This window comes from Chelonia mydas, chromosome 1, assembly GCF_015237465.2.
Source record: "Chelonia mydas isolate rCheMyd1 chromosome 1, rCheMyd1.pri.v2, whole genome shotgun sequence".
Classification (NCBI taxonomy): Eukaryota; Metazoa; Chordata; order Testudines; family Cheloniidae; genus Chelonia; species Chelonia mydas.
Genome location: NC_057849.1, coordinates 230,015,597 through 230,032,804, shown reverse-complemented (window position 1 = coordinate 230,032,804; position 17,208 = coordinate 230,015,597). Strand labels below are relative to the sequence as shown.

General features: G+C 44.5%; 1 protein-coding gene across 3 annotated transcripts in view; it reads left to right on the top strand.

The window, feature by feature from the left end:
• Positions 1 to 17,208, top strand: part of ABCC9 (ATP binding cassette subfamily C member 9) — a 133,012-nt gene that overhangs the window by 16,292 nt on the left and 99,512 nt on the right. For all 3 annotated transcript variants that reach the window (XM_043538775.1, XM_043538776.1, XM_043538777.1), the window contains 4 exons: positions 8,155 to 8,296; positions 9,945 to 10,066; positions 10,690 to 10,856; positions 15,371 to 15,613. In XM_043538775.1, the coding sequence (XP_043394710.1) occupies positions 8,155 to 8,296; positions 9,945 to 10,066; positions 10,690 to 10,856; positions 15,371 to 15,613 (674 nt within the window). The remainder of the gene's footprint in view (positions 1 to 8,154; positions 8,297 to 9,944; positions 10,067 to 10,689; positions 10,857 to 15,370; positions 15,614 to 17,208) is intronic.

The following is a 17,208-nucleotide window of genomic DNA, read 5'->3' as shown; positions in this document are numbered from 1 at the left end:
CATACCATGGCAAGCATGGAGCCCGCTAAGATCACCACGGCAGTTATGAGCACTGTAAACACCTCGCGCATTATCCTGTAGTATGTTCAGAACCAGAACCTGCAAGGAGGCGATGGCAGCGCAGTGATGAGAGTGATGGGGACATGGACACAGACTTCTCCCAAAGTACGGGCCCCAGCAATTTGGACATCCTGGTGGCAATGGGGCAGGCTCATGCTATGGAAGGCCAATTCAGGGCCCAGGAAACAAGCACAGACTGGTGGGATTGCATAGTGTTGCAGGTCTGGGATGATTCGCACGCATAAGGGCACTTCCATGGAATTTTGTGACTTGCTTTCCGCTGCCCTGAAGCACAAGAATACCAAGATGAGAGCAGCTCTCACAGTTCACAAGTGAGTGGCAATAGCCCTCTGGAAGCTTGCAATGCCAGACAGCTACTGGTCAGTCGGGAATCAATTTGGAGTGGGCAAATCTACTGTGGGGGCTGCTGTGATCCAAGTAGCCAACACAGTCACTGAGCTGCTGCTATCAAGGGTAATGACTCTGGGAAATGTGAAGGTCACAGTGGATGGTTTTGCTGCAATGGGATTCCCTAACTGTGGTGGGACGATAGACGGAACCCATATCCCTATCTTGGGACCGGACCACCTTGGCAGCCACTACATAAACCACAAGGGGTGCTTTTCAATGGTGCTGTAAGCACTGGCGGATCACAAGGGACGTTTCACCAACATCAACGTGGGATGGCCGGGAAAGGTACATGACTCTTGCATCTTCAGGAACTCTGGTCTGTCTGAACAGCTGCAGCAAGGGACTTACTTTCCAGACCAGAAAATAACTATTGGTGATGTTGAAATGCCTATAGTTATCCTTGGGGACCCAGCCTACCCCTTAATGCCATGGCTCATGAAGCTGTACACAGGCAGCCTGGACAGTAGTCAGGAGCTGTTCAAGTACAGGCTGAGCAAGTGCAGAATGGTGGTAGAATGTGCATTTGGATATTTAAAAGTGTGCTCGCGCAGTTTACTTACTCGGTTAGATCTCAGCAAAACCAATATTCCCATTGTTATTACTGCTTGCTGTGTGCTCCACAATATCTGTGAGAGTAAGGGGGAGACGTTTATGGCAGGGTGGGAGGTTGAGGCAAATCGCCTGGCCGCTGATTATGCTCAGCCAGACACCAGGGCGATTAGAAGAGCACAGCAGGGCGTGCTGCGCATCAGAGAAGCTTTGAAAACCAGTTTCATGACTGGCCAGGCTACGGTGTGACAGTTCTGTTTGTTTCTCCTTGATGAAAACCCGCCCCCTTGGTTCACTCTACTTCCCTGTAAGCCAACCAACCTCCCTCCTTTGATCACCACTGCAGAGGCAATAAAGTCATTGTTGTTTCAAATTCATGCATTCTTTATTAATCTGTCACACAAATAGGGGATAACTGCCAAGATAGCCCAGGAGGGGTGGAGGAGGAGGGAAGCACCAGGAAGCGTGGTGGAGGAGGGGAGGAGGGAAGGAAAAGGCCACACTGCACTTCAGAACTTATTGAATGCCAGCCTTCTGTTGCTTGGGCAGTCCTCTGGGGTAGAGTGGTTGGGTGCCCAGAGGGCCCCGTCCCCCCCATCCCCCCCCCCGTTCTTGGGCATCTGGGTGAGGAGGCTATGGAACTTGGGGAGGAGGGTGGGCGGTTACACAGGGCCTGCAGCGACGGTCTGTGCTCCTGCGGCCTTTCCTGCAGCACAACCATATGCCAGAGCATATCAGTGTGATCCTCCAGTAGCCTCAGCATTGCATCCTGCTTCCTCTCATCACGCTGCCACCACCTCTCCTCTTGCTCACGCCACCTCTCCTCTCATGCGTCCCTCCTGTCCTCATGTTCATTTTGTGCTTTCCTGGACTCTGACATTGCTTGCCTCCACGTATTTTGTTGAGCTCTTTAAGTGCGGGAGGACTGCATGAGCTCAGAGAACATTTCATCGTGAGTGCATTTTTTTCACCTTCTTATCTGCGCTAGCCTCTGGGACGGTGATGTTAGGGGGAGCGTTGAAACATTTGCAGCCATGGGAGGAAAAAAAAGGGAGAGTAGTATTTAAAAAGACACATTTTAGAGAACAATGGGTAGACTCTTTCATGGTGAACCAAGCTGTTAACATTACATAGTACATGTGCTTTCGGTACAAGGTCACATTTTGCCTCTTATATTGAGGGCCTGCTGGTTTGGTGTGAGAGATCACACACATTCGGCTTGCAGGCAGCCATGGTCTTTTGGCTTCTTTAACCTTCATAACATGTGGGAATGGTTTCAAACAGCAGCACCCTCATTTCCCATACCAAGCACCCATTGGGTTGGCCATTTAAAATGGGTTGGGCATTTAAAAGAGGGGCTGTGGTTTTCGGGTTAATGTGCAGCACAAACCCAACTAAGCCCCACCCCGCCCGCACACCCAATTCTCTGGGATGATGGCTTCACCTCTCCCGCCACCGCGTGGCTAACTGTGGGGAGGATTTCTTTTCAGCCACCCGCAAACAGCCCAGCAGGAACGGCCACCTTTGAATGTCTCCTTAATAAAATTCCCCTATTTCAACCAGGTGACCATGAATGATATCACTCTCCTGAGGCTAACACAGAGAGATAAAGAACGGATGTTGCTTGAATGCCAGCAAACACCAGAACCATACACTGCCATGCTTTGTTCTGCAGTGATTCCAGACTACGTGCTACTGGCCCGGCATGGTAAAGTGTCCTACCGTGGAGGACGGAATAAGGCTGCCCTCCCCAGAAACCTTTTGCAAAGGCTTTGGGAGTACATCCAGAAGAGCTTCATTGAGATGTCCCTGGAGGATTTCTGCTCCATCCCCAGACACGTTAACAGACTTTTCCAGTAGCTGTACTGGCCGCGAATGCATCCCAAGTCTTCAGGGAAAATTAATCATTAAACACGCTTGCTTTTAAACCATGTATTATATTTACAAAGATACACTCATCAGAGGTGCCTTCTCCGCCTTCAAGGTCCGGGAGCCCGCCTTGGGAGGGTTGGGAGGGTATTGGATCCAGGGTGATAAACAGTTCCAGGCTGTCGGGGAGAACGGTTTCGTCCTCCTCCTCCTCCTCATCTTCCTCATCCCCTAAATCCTCATCCCTGTTGTGTGAGACTCCCCCCTTGCAGGAGTCCACGTACAGGGGTGGGGCAGTGGTAGGGGCACCCCCTAGAATTGCATGCAGCTCATCATAAAAGCAGCATGTCTGGGGCTCTAACCGGAGCGGCCCTTTACCTCTTTGGTTTTCTGGTAGGCTTGCCTGAGCTCCTTAAGTTTCACGCGCCAGTGCTGCGGGTCCCTGTTGTAGCCTCTGTCCTTCATGCCCTTGGAGATTTTTTCAAATATTTTGGCATTTCGTCTTTTGGAACGGAGTTCTGATAGCACGGATTTGTCTCCCCATACAGCGATCAGATCCAGTACCTCCCGTTCAGTCCATGCTGGAGCTCTTTTGCGATTCTGGGACTCCGTGGTCACCTCTCCTGATGAGCTCTGCATGGTCACCTGTGCCACGCTGGCCAAACAGGAAATGAAATTCAAAAGTCCCCGGGGCTTTTTCTATCTACCTGGCTAGTGCATCTGAGTTGAGAGTGCTGTCCAGAGCTGTCACAATGGAGCACTCTGGGATAGCTCCCGGAGTCCAATACCCGTCTAATTGGGTTCACACTACCCCAAATTCGACCCGGCGATGTCGATTTCAGTGCTAATCCCCTTGTCGGGGAGGAGTACAGAAATCGATTTTAAAAGCCCTTTAAGTCGACAAAAATGGCTTCGTCTTGTGGACGGGTGCAAGGTTTAATCAATCTAACACCGCTAAATTTGACCTGAACTCATAGTGTAGACCAGGGCTATGTCTTTATACCACTGATGGTCATTAATGAGGCAAGTGAGATTGAAAAAAATTCTGCAGGGCCGTCAAACAATGATAATTTGCATGAAAGAAATACATTGCAGAACCCTTCATCATAAGATTGAGAGACTTCAGAACTGCCAAAAAATTAGTCTAACCTGAAGGAATCTTCTGCCAAATTCATGGGAAATGGTAGATCTGCTTCGTTATCTTCTCTGTCATTTAAAATCTTTAAATCAGGAATGGAAGTCTTTTCAAAAGATATGTTCTTGTTCAACCACAAGTTATTGGACTTATTGCAGGAAATACTGGATGAATTTTAATATCCTATGTTATGCAGGAGGACTGACTAGATGATCATAATGGTCCTTTCTGTCCTTAATACCTGTGAACCTTTAAATACTGCATTGTGCTAATTAAATATTTTCAGTAGCCACTGGCTACATTCAAGCAAATTGTACTTTTTTTGTTTTATTTTTTGTATTACTATGAAGAACAGCAGTTTGATTGGTTTTCATATATTGTGAGGTTTGAAGAACACAAAATTGTGTTGTGATCCTGTCATAAGTTAAGGAGAGACAGACCAGATCAGGAGGTAGAGGAGATTTTTTTCAAAAATATTTAGGCACTGAAGAAGAGGGCATTGGAATCTCAATGAATGATGCTTTTCCTTTTGAGTCAGCACTGAGTCAATGCTCCAGCTTGGTGTTATAGGGCACAGTGCTGATGGATTTAACACTGAGTGTATGAGATATAAAAAGTGAGATCTTAACCACAATTTGGTCACTAAAGATTCCATGGTATGTTTTGTAAGTGGCAGGTTTTTAACTGAGATGTCCTGGCCAAATTCCAGCTCAGAATTACATTCTGTCTTCAATTCTTGTCCTAAAGTATTGTGTAGTGTTGTTGTGCTCTGTTAGGCCCCGTCACGGGGTTCTCTGCTCTCTGCTGGTGGTGTCTACTTGTGGCTACCTCTGGGGATCAGTGTTTGCCTGGTCTGGCACCCCCTTCCATCAGTTACTCATGCTGTGACCCCCATCTCTCTCTTCATGACTCAGGGTCCTCCCTGTTTGTGACTTGGCCCTCCGGCCAGGTCACTAGATAGTCCTCCCCTTCTGAAGTAACAAAATCCCTCCAGACCAGCTGTCTGGTTGGCATCTCCAACAATCCTGTGCCACTCCCTAGTGGCTGGTAGGGGAACCCAGGCCCACCCTCTACACTGGGTTCCATCCCAGGGACCCTAGAATGAGCAGCCAAGGCGATTTAACCCCACAGTGTAGACCTGCCCTTAGTTCCACAGTTTCAATTTAGTTCTTATTTAATCAGAACCTGTTTGCTCATCTTTTGTTCTAACACACACGACTCCATGTTCCTCACCACTACAGAAACAATGCAGAACTCCCTATACTTTCCGCAAACGATGCTCAACTTTTTTATATGTAAGGGCCTTTGCAATGACACAGACTTCCAGAGACCCTGAATAACAAAAGGGAGTACAACAGTTCTTTTGATCCCATTCGTTCCTTCTCAGGCCTGATAGGGTGACTGAAGGTCATTCATTCTTTTAAATCGCTCTTTCTAAAAGCAGTTTCATTTAAAAGGGTCTTGCACAAAGTTATTAAAAGTGGATATTGGTGTGAAACAGAAAGCACTGTTTAACACTAATAATTCTCCACACTTCTATAGCATCTTCCATCTGAGGATCTCAAAGCACTTTACACACATAAAGAAGGTAAGCCTAAGAATGCCTCTGTCAGGTAGATAAGCATCTCTAATTTACAGACGAAGGAAGTGAGGGACAAAGACTAGACTTTCCAGGTCTGATCCCCCTCTGTTTGCAGAGAGGGGTGTATTTGCAATGGCAATAAAGCAGATGTGCAATATCAGATGAACTACCTACAGCATTTGTTCCTGACCACCATGCCCTACTCAGGTGTACACTGTGTGCAGATTACATTCACTGTTACTTCATTGCAGTGGGCATGTGGATATCCTCACATTCAGACAGAGTGGCCTTCAGGATGGCCCAGCTTTCTCCTAGTCCCATTCCCCCAGTCTGTGGACACTTCTGCTGGGGGATGAGACTGATCTGGAGCTGCTGAGAGCTCATTGAGGATATGATAATCCTCAGCAGGCCTGGGATGAGGATAATAAGCTTTGTCTGACTAAGGTAATTATATCCTTCCCAGGTCTTGAGAGTGAGGGAAGGAGGGGGGGGGAGCAGGAGGGGAAAGATAATTCTATAGCATTTGGAGAATTTACTGAGTGTCTTCTTATTGTCCCATTGCTCTTGCCTTTCCTGCCATTCCCATTCTTTGATTAGTAGGAACAAGATGACATGGTCATTCAGGACTTGTCAGTCTATTCATTGAATGAAAAAGATTTGGGGGTCATGGTGGATAATCAGCTGAACATGAGCTGTGCCCAAAAAAGCTAATGATAATGGGATGCATAAATAGGTGAATTGCGAGTAATAGAGAGGTTATTTTACTGCTGAATTTGTCACTGGTGCGCTTGGTACTGGAACACTGTGTCCAGATCTTGTGCCCACAGTTCACGGAGGATGTTGATAAATTGGAGAGGGTTAAGAGAATAGCCACAAGAATGCCTTGTCATGATAGACTCAAGGAGCTCATCTATTTAGCTTAACAAAGAGAAGGTTAAGGGGTGACTTGATCACAGTCTATACATACCTACATGGGGCTCTTCAGTCCAACAGACAAACATATAACACAATCCAGTGGCTGGAAGTTGAAGCTAGACAAATTCAGACTGGAAATAAAGCATAAATTTGTGACTGTGAGGGTAATTAACCATTGCAACAATTTACCAAAGGTCGTGGTGGATTCTCCTCACTGACAATTTTTAAATCAAGAGTGGATGTTTTTCTATAAGATCTGCTCTAGGAATTGTTTTGGGGAAGTTCTATGGTCTGTGTTAAACAAGAAGTAAGACTAGATGATCACAGTGGTCCTTCCGGCCTTAGAATCTGTGACTCCATCTCAGTCTTCATGACATTCTGGGGTGCAATCCAGAGCAGTGAGGGACTGTGTCACCTCTGCTGTGCAACCTGGTGTGCCTCACAATGCTTTGCTGCTGTAGCTCCTAACCTGGGCTCCTCACAAACAGCATGCAGGTCACAGCCTGAGTGTCTGTGTATAGCCACAGCCCTGGTCCAGCAACTCTGATCCCTACAGCCCATCAGCAACACACCAGCCACAGTCCGGCTTCCAGCAGCCTCGATTACTACTTGCAGAGTGATCGCAACACACTCCCAATCCTGGATTTCCCCCCCGAAATGTGTGTTCTGCACTGTCCAGCCCTCTCCTGGACAGACCAGATATATTAGGTCCATTGCCCCTCTAAGAGGATCTATATACAACAGTTTGCTGCTATAAAAGGAGTTACCCACACAGTTCACTGCATTAGTTTTAATTAAAGAATAAAACAGGTTTATTTAATGACAAAGAGATAGATTTTAAGTGTGTACAAGTATAAGGCATTACAATCAGAAATGGTTACAAGAGAAATAAAGATAAAAAACCCTTTCTAAACTTAACAAAGTAGGTTCAAGATGAAACTCTTACCACATGCTCCCAAAGTCCATAGGCTGTTTCTTCTGTGTTCTTAGGTGGAAAAGAGAGAGATGGATAGGCAAAGATAACGGGATGTTTTTGCCCCTCACTTTTATAGTTCAGTCCCCCCTTGAAATTGCATTTTCCTGAGGGTACTCCTAGATAAAGTTCATGCCCGCTGTGAGGATGGAGACAAAAAGTGTGTTGGTGAAAGACATTCCATGCTGTTGTTTGCTAAGATGCAGCTCTGTTTATTCCTGCCCCATTCCTTGCCAAAGAATAGCCACTTTATAGGTGATTGCGCATCAGTTTTGATGGCACCTGGCTAGGGGCTTCAGCTTGTCCTTTGTCTTTAAGAAACAGGTTTACCCGGTCCTGAGACTTGTCTGGTAAACACATTTCAGTCGTAATTTCAGCTTCTGTTTATAACTTTACATATAATGTTGCTACGTACATTTCACCATGATATGATTGGCCAGCAAGTTATTAGTTTTCACAAGATATATTCTGTACAAAGATTATTACAATGGTATGTGGGGAGTGTGAATACAAGGGTGCATTACGTCACAGCCTCCCAGTGCACTTTGGTGTACTGCCCACTCTGTTCCCCAAGGCATGGGGAGTAGGAGCCAGAACTCCTGAGTTCTACCACTGACTTACTGTGTGATCTTGTTTTCTTCTTTTAATTTTATTTTGCAGGCTGGGGTAGCCAAAGTTCGAAAGTCCAGATCCATCACAACACATGGCTGCATTTCCCTGGACACAATCTGCGGTGGATTCTGACATTCACCCTCCTGTTCGTACATGTCTGTGAAATAGCAGAGGGCATAGTTTCAGATGCGTAAGTTACTGTGGCTGCTTCAGAGTCTAGCTAGTTGCATTAATAGAGTGACAGTCTGTTAATGAGGTGTAAAGCATTTTCCTAAAGAGAAGGGGCTCTGCTTAACAAGCTTCCCAATTTTTAAAGGGATAAAGGTGAGGCAGTTTTATTTAGCACTTTATTGTCCCCCTTTGACCTACTGTAGCATGAAAATGCTGACAATAGCTGAATGTATTGCACATGGATACAGAATCTTCTGTCTCTAAGGAAGTCATCACTGCGCTCTCAACTAGAGTAACAGAGCATTTCGAAGGGCTGTAGCAATGCTCTTTCTTCTCTTTTAGGCATCACCAGTGATTATGTCCCCTGTCCTTTTACAGTCTACTTTTTAGATTTATCCTAGATCATATATTCTAGAACCTTTGTACCTCTCTGACTAAGTAACTCACCAAGCGATGCACCGCTTTGTGGCTAGGTGCGGCATGGCACTGTTTATTCTCTTTCTAGTCCTGCCGACTGGCCGTCCAGGTCCACTGGTGGTCCCCTTCACCTGTGGCTTGGCCATCTGGCCAGCTCACGTTTAGTGTCACTCTTTCCAGGGTAAACGCAGGTTTTAACCCAATAGGCCCAGAACCTCACATCAGGTCAAGGCACAATAGTCCTTCCAATCCCTTGTGTCTGGGATCTTCACACTCGTTTCCCTAATAGGGCTGTAAGGGAACTCAGTCCCTTCCCCTGCCATGGGTTCCAGCCTAGGGACCCTTGTAGCAAGCAGCTGAGATCTGTCTTGCCAGACCACTTTCTTCTTCCCTGTGCTACTTCCCACATTAGCCTGCCATCTCTCTTGGGAGGGGTCTGCTTTGGGTCAAGGCCATATTCGCAATTCCCTCATGTAACGAAGGAAAGAACACTTAATTATCAGAAATAAAGACCAGCACCTGCCCTTCTGTCCTGCCAGAATCCTTCAGCCATCCATCCTACTGTTCTGTGCTCCCAGATACCTAAGTCAGCTGGTTTTCTGCTATGCTTCTCTCTGAAACCTGAGAGTGAGAGGTCGTTCCACCACCCCAACTTTGGGGCCTCTGCACTGGGGGCTTCTCCCTTTTAAGGCTCCATCTCCAAGTCTGGCATGCTTCAGAGGTTCCTGTGAGGCGGAGCCACCTGAACCCACAGCTGCTCTTTATCTCTTTCTTGTCTAGCCAGAGGTTTTGTGGACCCCATCACACAAGCCATGCAGTTTTGACCCAGAAGAAATTATGATGATAACGATTGATTATTTACTCGAGCTGGTCAAAAACTAATACAAAACTTCATACCTTTTTTTTAAACTTTTCTACTTTTTTTAAAAAACACTCCATAGTTGGTCCAGCCCCCACAAAACTAAACAAACAAACAAACAAAAAATCAGAAGAAAAATGATAACGTTCATCCAATTTTTTTAATTAAATTTTTTTTTCAACAAAAAGTTTCATTGAAAAATTGACATTCAAAAAATGTCACTGGCTGTTATGGAAGTTTGCATTACGTCCACCCATAATGTCTCAGTGCTGTGGATGAAGGACTTCAATCCATCATGAACACTCAATTCATATGTACTCTTAAAAAAATGAAAGTGAAAAAAGACACCAAATCCAGTTGCATTTATACTGTATTTCTGGTTTCTTTTCAGACAGATGAAATCTCGTCACTTGCATCTCTTCCTGCCAGCTATGATGGGATTTGTGGCTGCCACCACAGCTATTGTCTATTACCATAATATCGAAACGTCTAACTTTCCAAAGTTACTGCTGGGTAAGTTGCTTATATTATTTTCGCTGTTTTCCAAAAAGCTGCTGGTTTGTTCCATAATTTTTCAAAACAAACTTTCTGACCCGGAGGAGGTTTATGAAACTCATGAAAAGCCAGGGAGAAATTTTCTGCTTACTTTTTTTCTCTCTGGGATACATTATTACACACTTGACTCGGTGGACTAGCGTATAATGGAAAATGGCCAACTCCTGTGATTTTATCATGAGTTTTACAATGTGGCTTTTTAACACTGCTTATGATTTCTGGGAAAAATTTGACTCATTCAAAATCGTCATTATCTCTCAATACTTTCAATAGGTCTCAGGCCACAGACTGCCCTCAGATAAGTTGACAGCCATTTCCCTGCATCCCTTGCAGGTGACAGTGAGGTTTCTCATAGTAAAGATGACTTCCATCTCCCATTGTTTCCAGCAGGACAGAAGTCAGGTTGCTCTCAAGGAATATGGCTGTCGACTATTTACCATGTTTGTCCCAGTCAGGAGACACTGAAAGAAACCTCACGGCCTGAGTCTCAGAGCCTAGGTCAACTGTGATACTCTTGTGATACTGGTGTAATTAAAAAGTACTTTCTTTAAATGATGTGGGTTGGTTGGTTTGTTTCACAGCTCTCTTTCTTTACTGGATAATGGCCTTTGTCACAAAAACCATCAAGCTGGTCAGATACTGTGAGGATGGTGTGCCGCTCTCTCAGCTGCGCTTCTGCATCACTGGAATTATGGTCATTCTCTATGGGCTGCTGATGGCTGTGGAGATCAATGTCATTCGAGTTAGGGTATGTGTCACTTTACTAGGCTTTGACAGGGCAGACATCAGTGATATTTGGGGTAAACACAGGAATAGAAGTGACTCCTCACATGCCTGGATTGCCAGCTTTAGCCTCCACTCCGGCTGAGCACATGTTTAACTTTAAGCATATTAGTAGTTCCACCGGAGTCAATGGGGCCACTCACATGATTAAAATTAAACATGTTTGCTAGATCAGGGCCTTAGTGTCAGGAAGGAATTGCCCTCTCACCCACTGTCATTGGGTAACACCTTGTGTTTTCTTCTCCTTCCTCTGCTTCATTGGTTAGGATTTAGGGGGCTAATTGTACTGGGAAGCCCATGAGTCCCCATTTATTGTTTTCACTCTTCTTTGTTTCTTCACATGTCCTTAGCCCATTGGGAAGGTAAGCTTGGCAATGCATTTAGACAGACAGGGTGGGTGAGGTAATATCTTTTATTGAACCAACTTCTGTTGGTGGAAGAGCCAAGCTTTTGAGCTTATGGAGAACTCTTCAGGTTAGAGTGAATTTCCAGGGCAAAGGAAGCTGAGCTCTGTATTATGAAGGGAATGAGTAACTTCTCAAAATCCTCCTCTCCAGTTGAGTAATGGAGGCTTAGGGGTCCCTTCATGAATGCACTTGTGGGGACAGGATTTTTCTACATTTTGCTCTCAAAGTGCAGGTGAGGTGGTCGAGGATGCACAATTAAAGAAAATTATCACATGGATATCTCTACTCCCCCCCGACATACACTACAGCACTTTCTTGCAGCCTTGAAAGGTCCTGATATAGCTGCCTTTAAAACTGTGCCATTTTTGTGCATAGCAAAACTATTTGGTGTAATTACTTATTTTAATTTGTCTCTCTTTATTCATACAGTCACACTCTATGTAAGTAAGGCACCTGGTGTCCCAAGTGGAGGGATACTAGAAATAGTTTTAAAAACTCACTAAAATATTCCTTAAGCTAGTTTGTCTGTAACCTAGGTATAATGGTGTGGTGTAGTAAAAATGTTGTATGGGCACTGATTTAGGATGGCTTGCATAGAGATTGGAAGCTCTTTGAGGCAGGAACTATCTTTTACTATATCTCTGTACAGTGCCTAGAACAATGGAGCCCCAATTCTGAGTTGGGTCTTTGGGTGTTATGTTACTAAAATTCTAATACTTCTTCCCACGTGTGAGTAATTTGACCATCCCAAACTCATGCCCCTAAATGCTTTCCTCTCCACCCCACGATCCTGTATTCTTTAAGGCCACAGTTTTCAAACATATGTACCTAAAGTTAGCCACCTTAGTTTATATTTAGAAACCTAAATATGTGGCCTGGTTTTCAAAAATGCTAAGCTGTAATTTAAATTAGTGGGAACTGCTGGGTGTTCAGGCCACGGTGCCTAGGTGTCACTATGATGTAGGTGTCAATGTGTATATGAACTAGTACACTATATAAGTACTGATAGAAGCACACATGCTGTATAGAGCAGAGTGGACAAACTATGGCCTGCGGGCTACATCTGGCCCGTGGGACCCTCCTGCCTGGCCCCTGAGCTCCTGGCCTGGGAGGCTAGTCCCCGGCCCCTCCCCTGCTGTTCCCCCTCCCCCGCAGCCTTAGCGCACTGTGCCGCCAGCGCAATGCTCTGGGCGGCCGGGCAGTACAGTTGCAGAGCCGCGGCCTGACCCGGTGCTCTGGGCGGCGCGGATGTAGCGCTGCCAGCCACCAGTGCTCCAGGCAGTGCGGTTAGGGGGCAGGGAGCGGGGGGTGGGGGGGGGTTGGATAGCCAGCAGGGGAGTTGGGCGTGGTGGTCAGGGGGCGGGGGTGTGGATAGGGGGCGGGGCGGTCAGAGGGTGGGGAAAAGAGGGGTTGAATGGGGCCAGGAGTCCCAGGGGGCAAGTCAGGAATGAGAGGGGGGGTTGGATGGGGCAGCAGTCAGGGGTGGGGGGTCCGTGGGTGGTCAGGGGACAGGGAGCAGGGGGTGGTGGATGGGGTAGGCGTCCCGGGGGGGGCCGTCAGGGGATGGGGGGGTTGGATGGGGCAGGCGTCCCGGGGGGTTGTTGGGGTGAGAAGCAGGGGGGTGTCGGATAGGAGGCGGGGGCCGGGCCACGCCTCGCTGTTTGGGGGGAGACAGCCTCCCCTAACCGGCCCTCCATACAATTTTGGAAACCCGATGTGGCCCTTAGGCCAAAAAGTTTGCCCACCCCGGTACAGAGATATAGAGATAAAATATATATTCTCTGTATTATGTAAGTATATGTGTTTATTCTTTGGAAAAATGTAATCCAGGCATAGTGTTTTTTTCCTAGACATTAAAATTAGAGATGGGTGTGAACCATACAGTTTAGGCCTGTATCTATATCCCAGCTTTCTCAAAATGTTGTCAGTTACTCTCAAGATTTGTCTACACAGAAAACTAGTGCACAGAAAGCCAGGGTGTGACTCTACAGCACACTAGCCTGCTGCTTTTGACCTTGCCATGTGAACCCTGCTACTCACACAAAAAGTTCCACAGTGCACTTTGATTTATTCCTGTTTCAAACAAAAGTACATCAAAGCTCACTACGGAACCTGTAGTGTGCGGTAGGAGGGCTTACACTGTGAGTTAGTATGTGTCAGGCTAATGCTGCACAATCAGACCCTGGCATGCGGCACAAGTCACCCTATTCTCAAGCCTAAATCAGAGAGGAAATACCTCCAGCCATGGGAAAATTTCAAATGTGTGAATTTACTAGGGCTGTCAAGCGATTAAAAAAATTAATCGTGATTAATCACACAATTAAATTAATCATGCGATTAATCGCACTGTTAAACAATAATAGAATACCATTTATTTAAATATTTTTGGATATTTTCTATATTTTCAAATATATTGATTTCAGTTACAACACAGAATACAAAGTGTACAGTGCTCACTTTCTATTTATTTTTGATTACAAGTATTTGCACTGTAAAAAAACAAAAGAAATCGGATTTTTCAATTCACCTAATACAAGTACGTAATGCAATTTCTTTATCATGAAAGCTGAACTTACAAACTTAGACCTATGCACAAAAAAACCTGCATTCAAAAATAAAACAATGTAAAATTTTAGAGCCTGCAAGTCCACTCAGTCCTACTTCTTGTTCAGCCAGTCACTCAGACAAACCAGTTTACATTTATGGGAGATGCTGCTGCCTGCTTCTTGTTTACAATGTCACCTGAAAGTGAGACCAGGCATTTTCATGGCACTGCTGTAGCCGGTGTCGCAAGATATTTACGTGCCAGATACACTAAAGATTCAGATGTCCCTTCGAGGTTCAACCACCATTCTAGGGGACAGGTGTCCATACTGATGATGCATTCTGATTGACAACAATCCAAAACAGTACGGACTGATGCATGTTCATTTTCATTATCTGAGTCAGATGCCACCAGAAGAAGGTTGATTTTCTTTTTTGGTGGTTCGGGTTCTGTAGTTTCCACATTGGAGTGTTGCTCTTTTAAGACTTCTGAAAGCATGCTCCACACTTAGTGCCTCTCAGATTTTGGAAGGCACTTCAGAGTCTTAAACCCTGGGTCAAGTGCTGTAGCTATCTTTAGAAATCTCACATTGGTACCTTCTTTGCGTTCTTTGAAATCTGCAGTGAAAGTGTTCTTAAAATGAGCAACATGTGCTGGTCATCATTCGAGAGTGCTATAACAATAAATATATGGCAAAATGCAGGTAAAACAGAGCAGGGGACATACAATTGTCCTCCAAAGAGTTCAGTCACAAATTTAATTAACACATTATTTTTTTAACAAGCATCATCAGCATGGAAGCATGTCCTCTGGAATGGTGGCCAAAGCATGAAGGGGCATACGACGACTGGTCACATAGCATAGCATAGGGGCATAGCATATCTGGCACATAAATACCTTGCATTGCCAGCTACAAAAGAGCCATGCAAATGCCTGTTCTCACTTTCTGGTGACATTGTAAATAAAAAGAGGGTAGCAGTATCTCCTGTAAATGTAAACAAATGTGTTTGTCTTCGCGATTGGTTGAACAAAAAGTAGGATTGAGTGGACTTGTAGACTCTGAAGTTTTACATTGTTTTGTTTTTGAGTGCAATTATATAACAAAACAAATCTACATTTGTAAATTTCACTTTCACAACGAAGAGATTGCACTACAGTACTTGAATGATGTGAATTGAAAAATACTATTTCTTTTGTTTACAAATATTTGCACTGTAAAAATGATAATCAAAAATAATGTACACTTTGATTTCAATTACAACACAGAATACAATATATATGAAAATTTGGAAAAACATCCAAAAATTTAATAAATATCAGTTGGTATTCTACTGTTTAACAGTGCAATTAAAACTGCGATTAATTGCAATTCATTTTTTTTAATCGCGATTAATAACTTTAAGTTAGTCGCATGAGTTAACTGTGATTAAGCAACAGCCCTATAATTTACACAATATATTATTACTTTAACAAAAAATTCTGTGAAAGAAGATAATTGCTGAACATATTATGTTTTTTCCTCTGCAGAGGTATGTATTTTTTATGAACCCTCAGAAAGTAAAGCCTCCTGAAGACCTGCAGGATCTGGGTGTGAGATTTCTTCAGCCATTTGTCAATTTGCTCTCAAAGGCAACTTACTGGTGGATGAATACACTTATTATATCAGCTCACAAGAAACCGATTGACCTGAAGGCAATTGGGAAGCTGCCAATAGCAATGCGAGCACTTACTAACTATGTTTGTCTGAAAGAAGCATATGAAGAGCAAAAGGTAAGCAATGATATCCATGGTACTGTACAAACTTTATACTGTTAATGTGGTATCTTCACTTCTACAAGGAAACCCTGTTTTTAGGAATTTATGACTTAAGAGAATTTGTTCCAAGGTGAAACTTGGCTTATAATGTTTCAGTCCAAAAGTACTGTTTTCTTTTAAAGTGAATTCTTGGCTTGGGATAGTTGCCAGATTGAAAGCTTTGGGAACTGAAGCCCTAATGCACAAATTACTTGCTAGTTTTCATTTTAGAAGTCAAAGCTTTCTTTAAGTCTTAAGGGCTCATGACAGTGTTTTAAATTAACAAACATCCTCTCCAGTTTCAACGGTAAACACTCTTCTTCACGTCTTCTGAACTTCTGTAGACTATTACTGTGCACTGTGAAATAGTTACTGTCCCTTTCATAGCATCATAATAATTTTGGACTGGAAGGGGCCTCGATAGGTCATCTAGTCCAGTCTCCTGCACTGAGGTAGGACTATGTATTAACCTTTCCATAGATATGAGCATAATTAGTGGATTCTTTACCTACTAAAGTATATGTATGTTATATAAACTGATTTCAGAAACTTTGGGCTAAATTCTGGCTTTTCCATTCAGAAATGCACTGAGAGGAAAGGACAGGGGATGTTTTGGACAGAAACTCTTTGCCCTAGGGTGGCCTGAGAGCAGCACTCCCAAAGCAGCCCCTAACCTTGCTCAGTCCAAGTTGCACATGCACCCTTCTGCTTGCTCCAATACCTAGTCATTTCTGCCCACAGATGGGTGTTTCCATGGGCAGATAAGGTGATTGTGAGTCTCACCAGTTTGTACACACAGGTGCACATATGCACATATACAAACGGGAGAACACACATTAAGAGCCACTTTGGAAAATTTGGTCCATAGAAATCATGTGTTGATCAGTGTTAATCACTTTCCTAAACACACAGTGTAAACTGGTTTGCATGCCGTGCAGCAGTTTAGAATGGAAATGCATGAACGAGTTGGATAGCAGCCACAGAACAGTGCTCTTCCCTGCAGTAGAAATTGCCTTAAGAAAATATGGATATTTTCCCCATGGTTCTTATTTAGTACAATAGCTTGTGTTTAATATATTTAAGACTGCTTTTCTTTAGTAATCCGCATACTGTATCTGGTTTATAATGAGCCAGAGAACCAAATTCTCTGCTTGTGCAAATGGATAGAACTGCACTGCATCAATGAATGCTGCCCATCTGTACCAGCTGAGAAAGTTGTCCTTTAGTGCCAGACTCTATAATGGGCACAATTGTGCACATACATTTGTCTGTCTAGAAGAGTTGTGGCTTCCGTGGGCCCTATAATGTCTGGCTGTGACACTGCAGCAGCAGTACCTCAGTTTGCCTCTTGTGTTCTTTGGCCAAATCTGGCCTTAAAAGTGGCCTGACAATCCGGGCAAATCACCTTCAAGAGTATGACTGCTTCTGGGGCCAGTATCCTTGAACTAGTGCAACATAAACATAAACACCACTAACTCTTCAGACCCCATTGGGCTCAGCTGGCCACCGTCTCCCTCACAGATGAGCCTGTGCTTTACTGAGATACTTTTGCAACTGTCCACAGGCTCCTG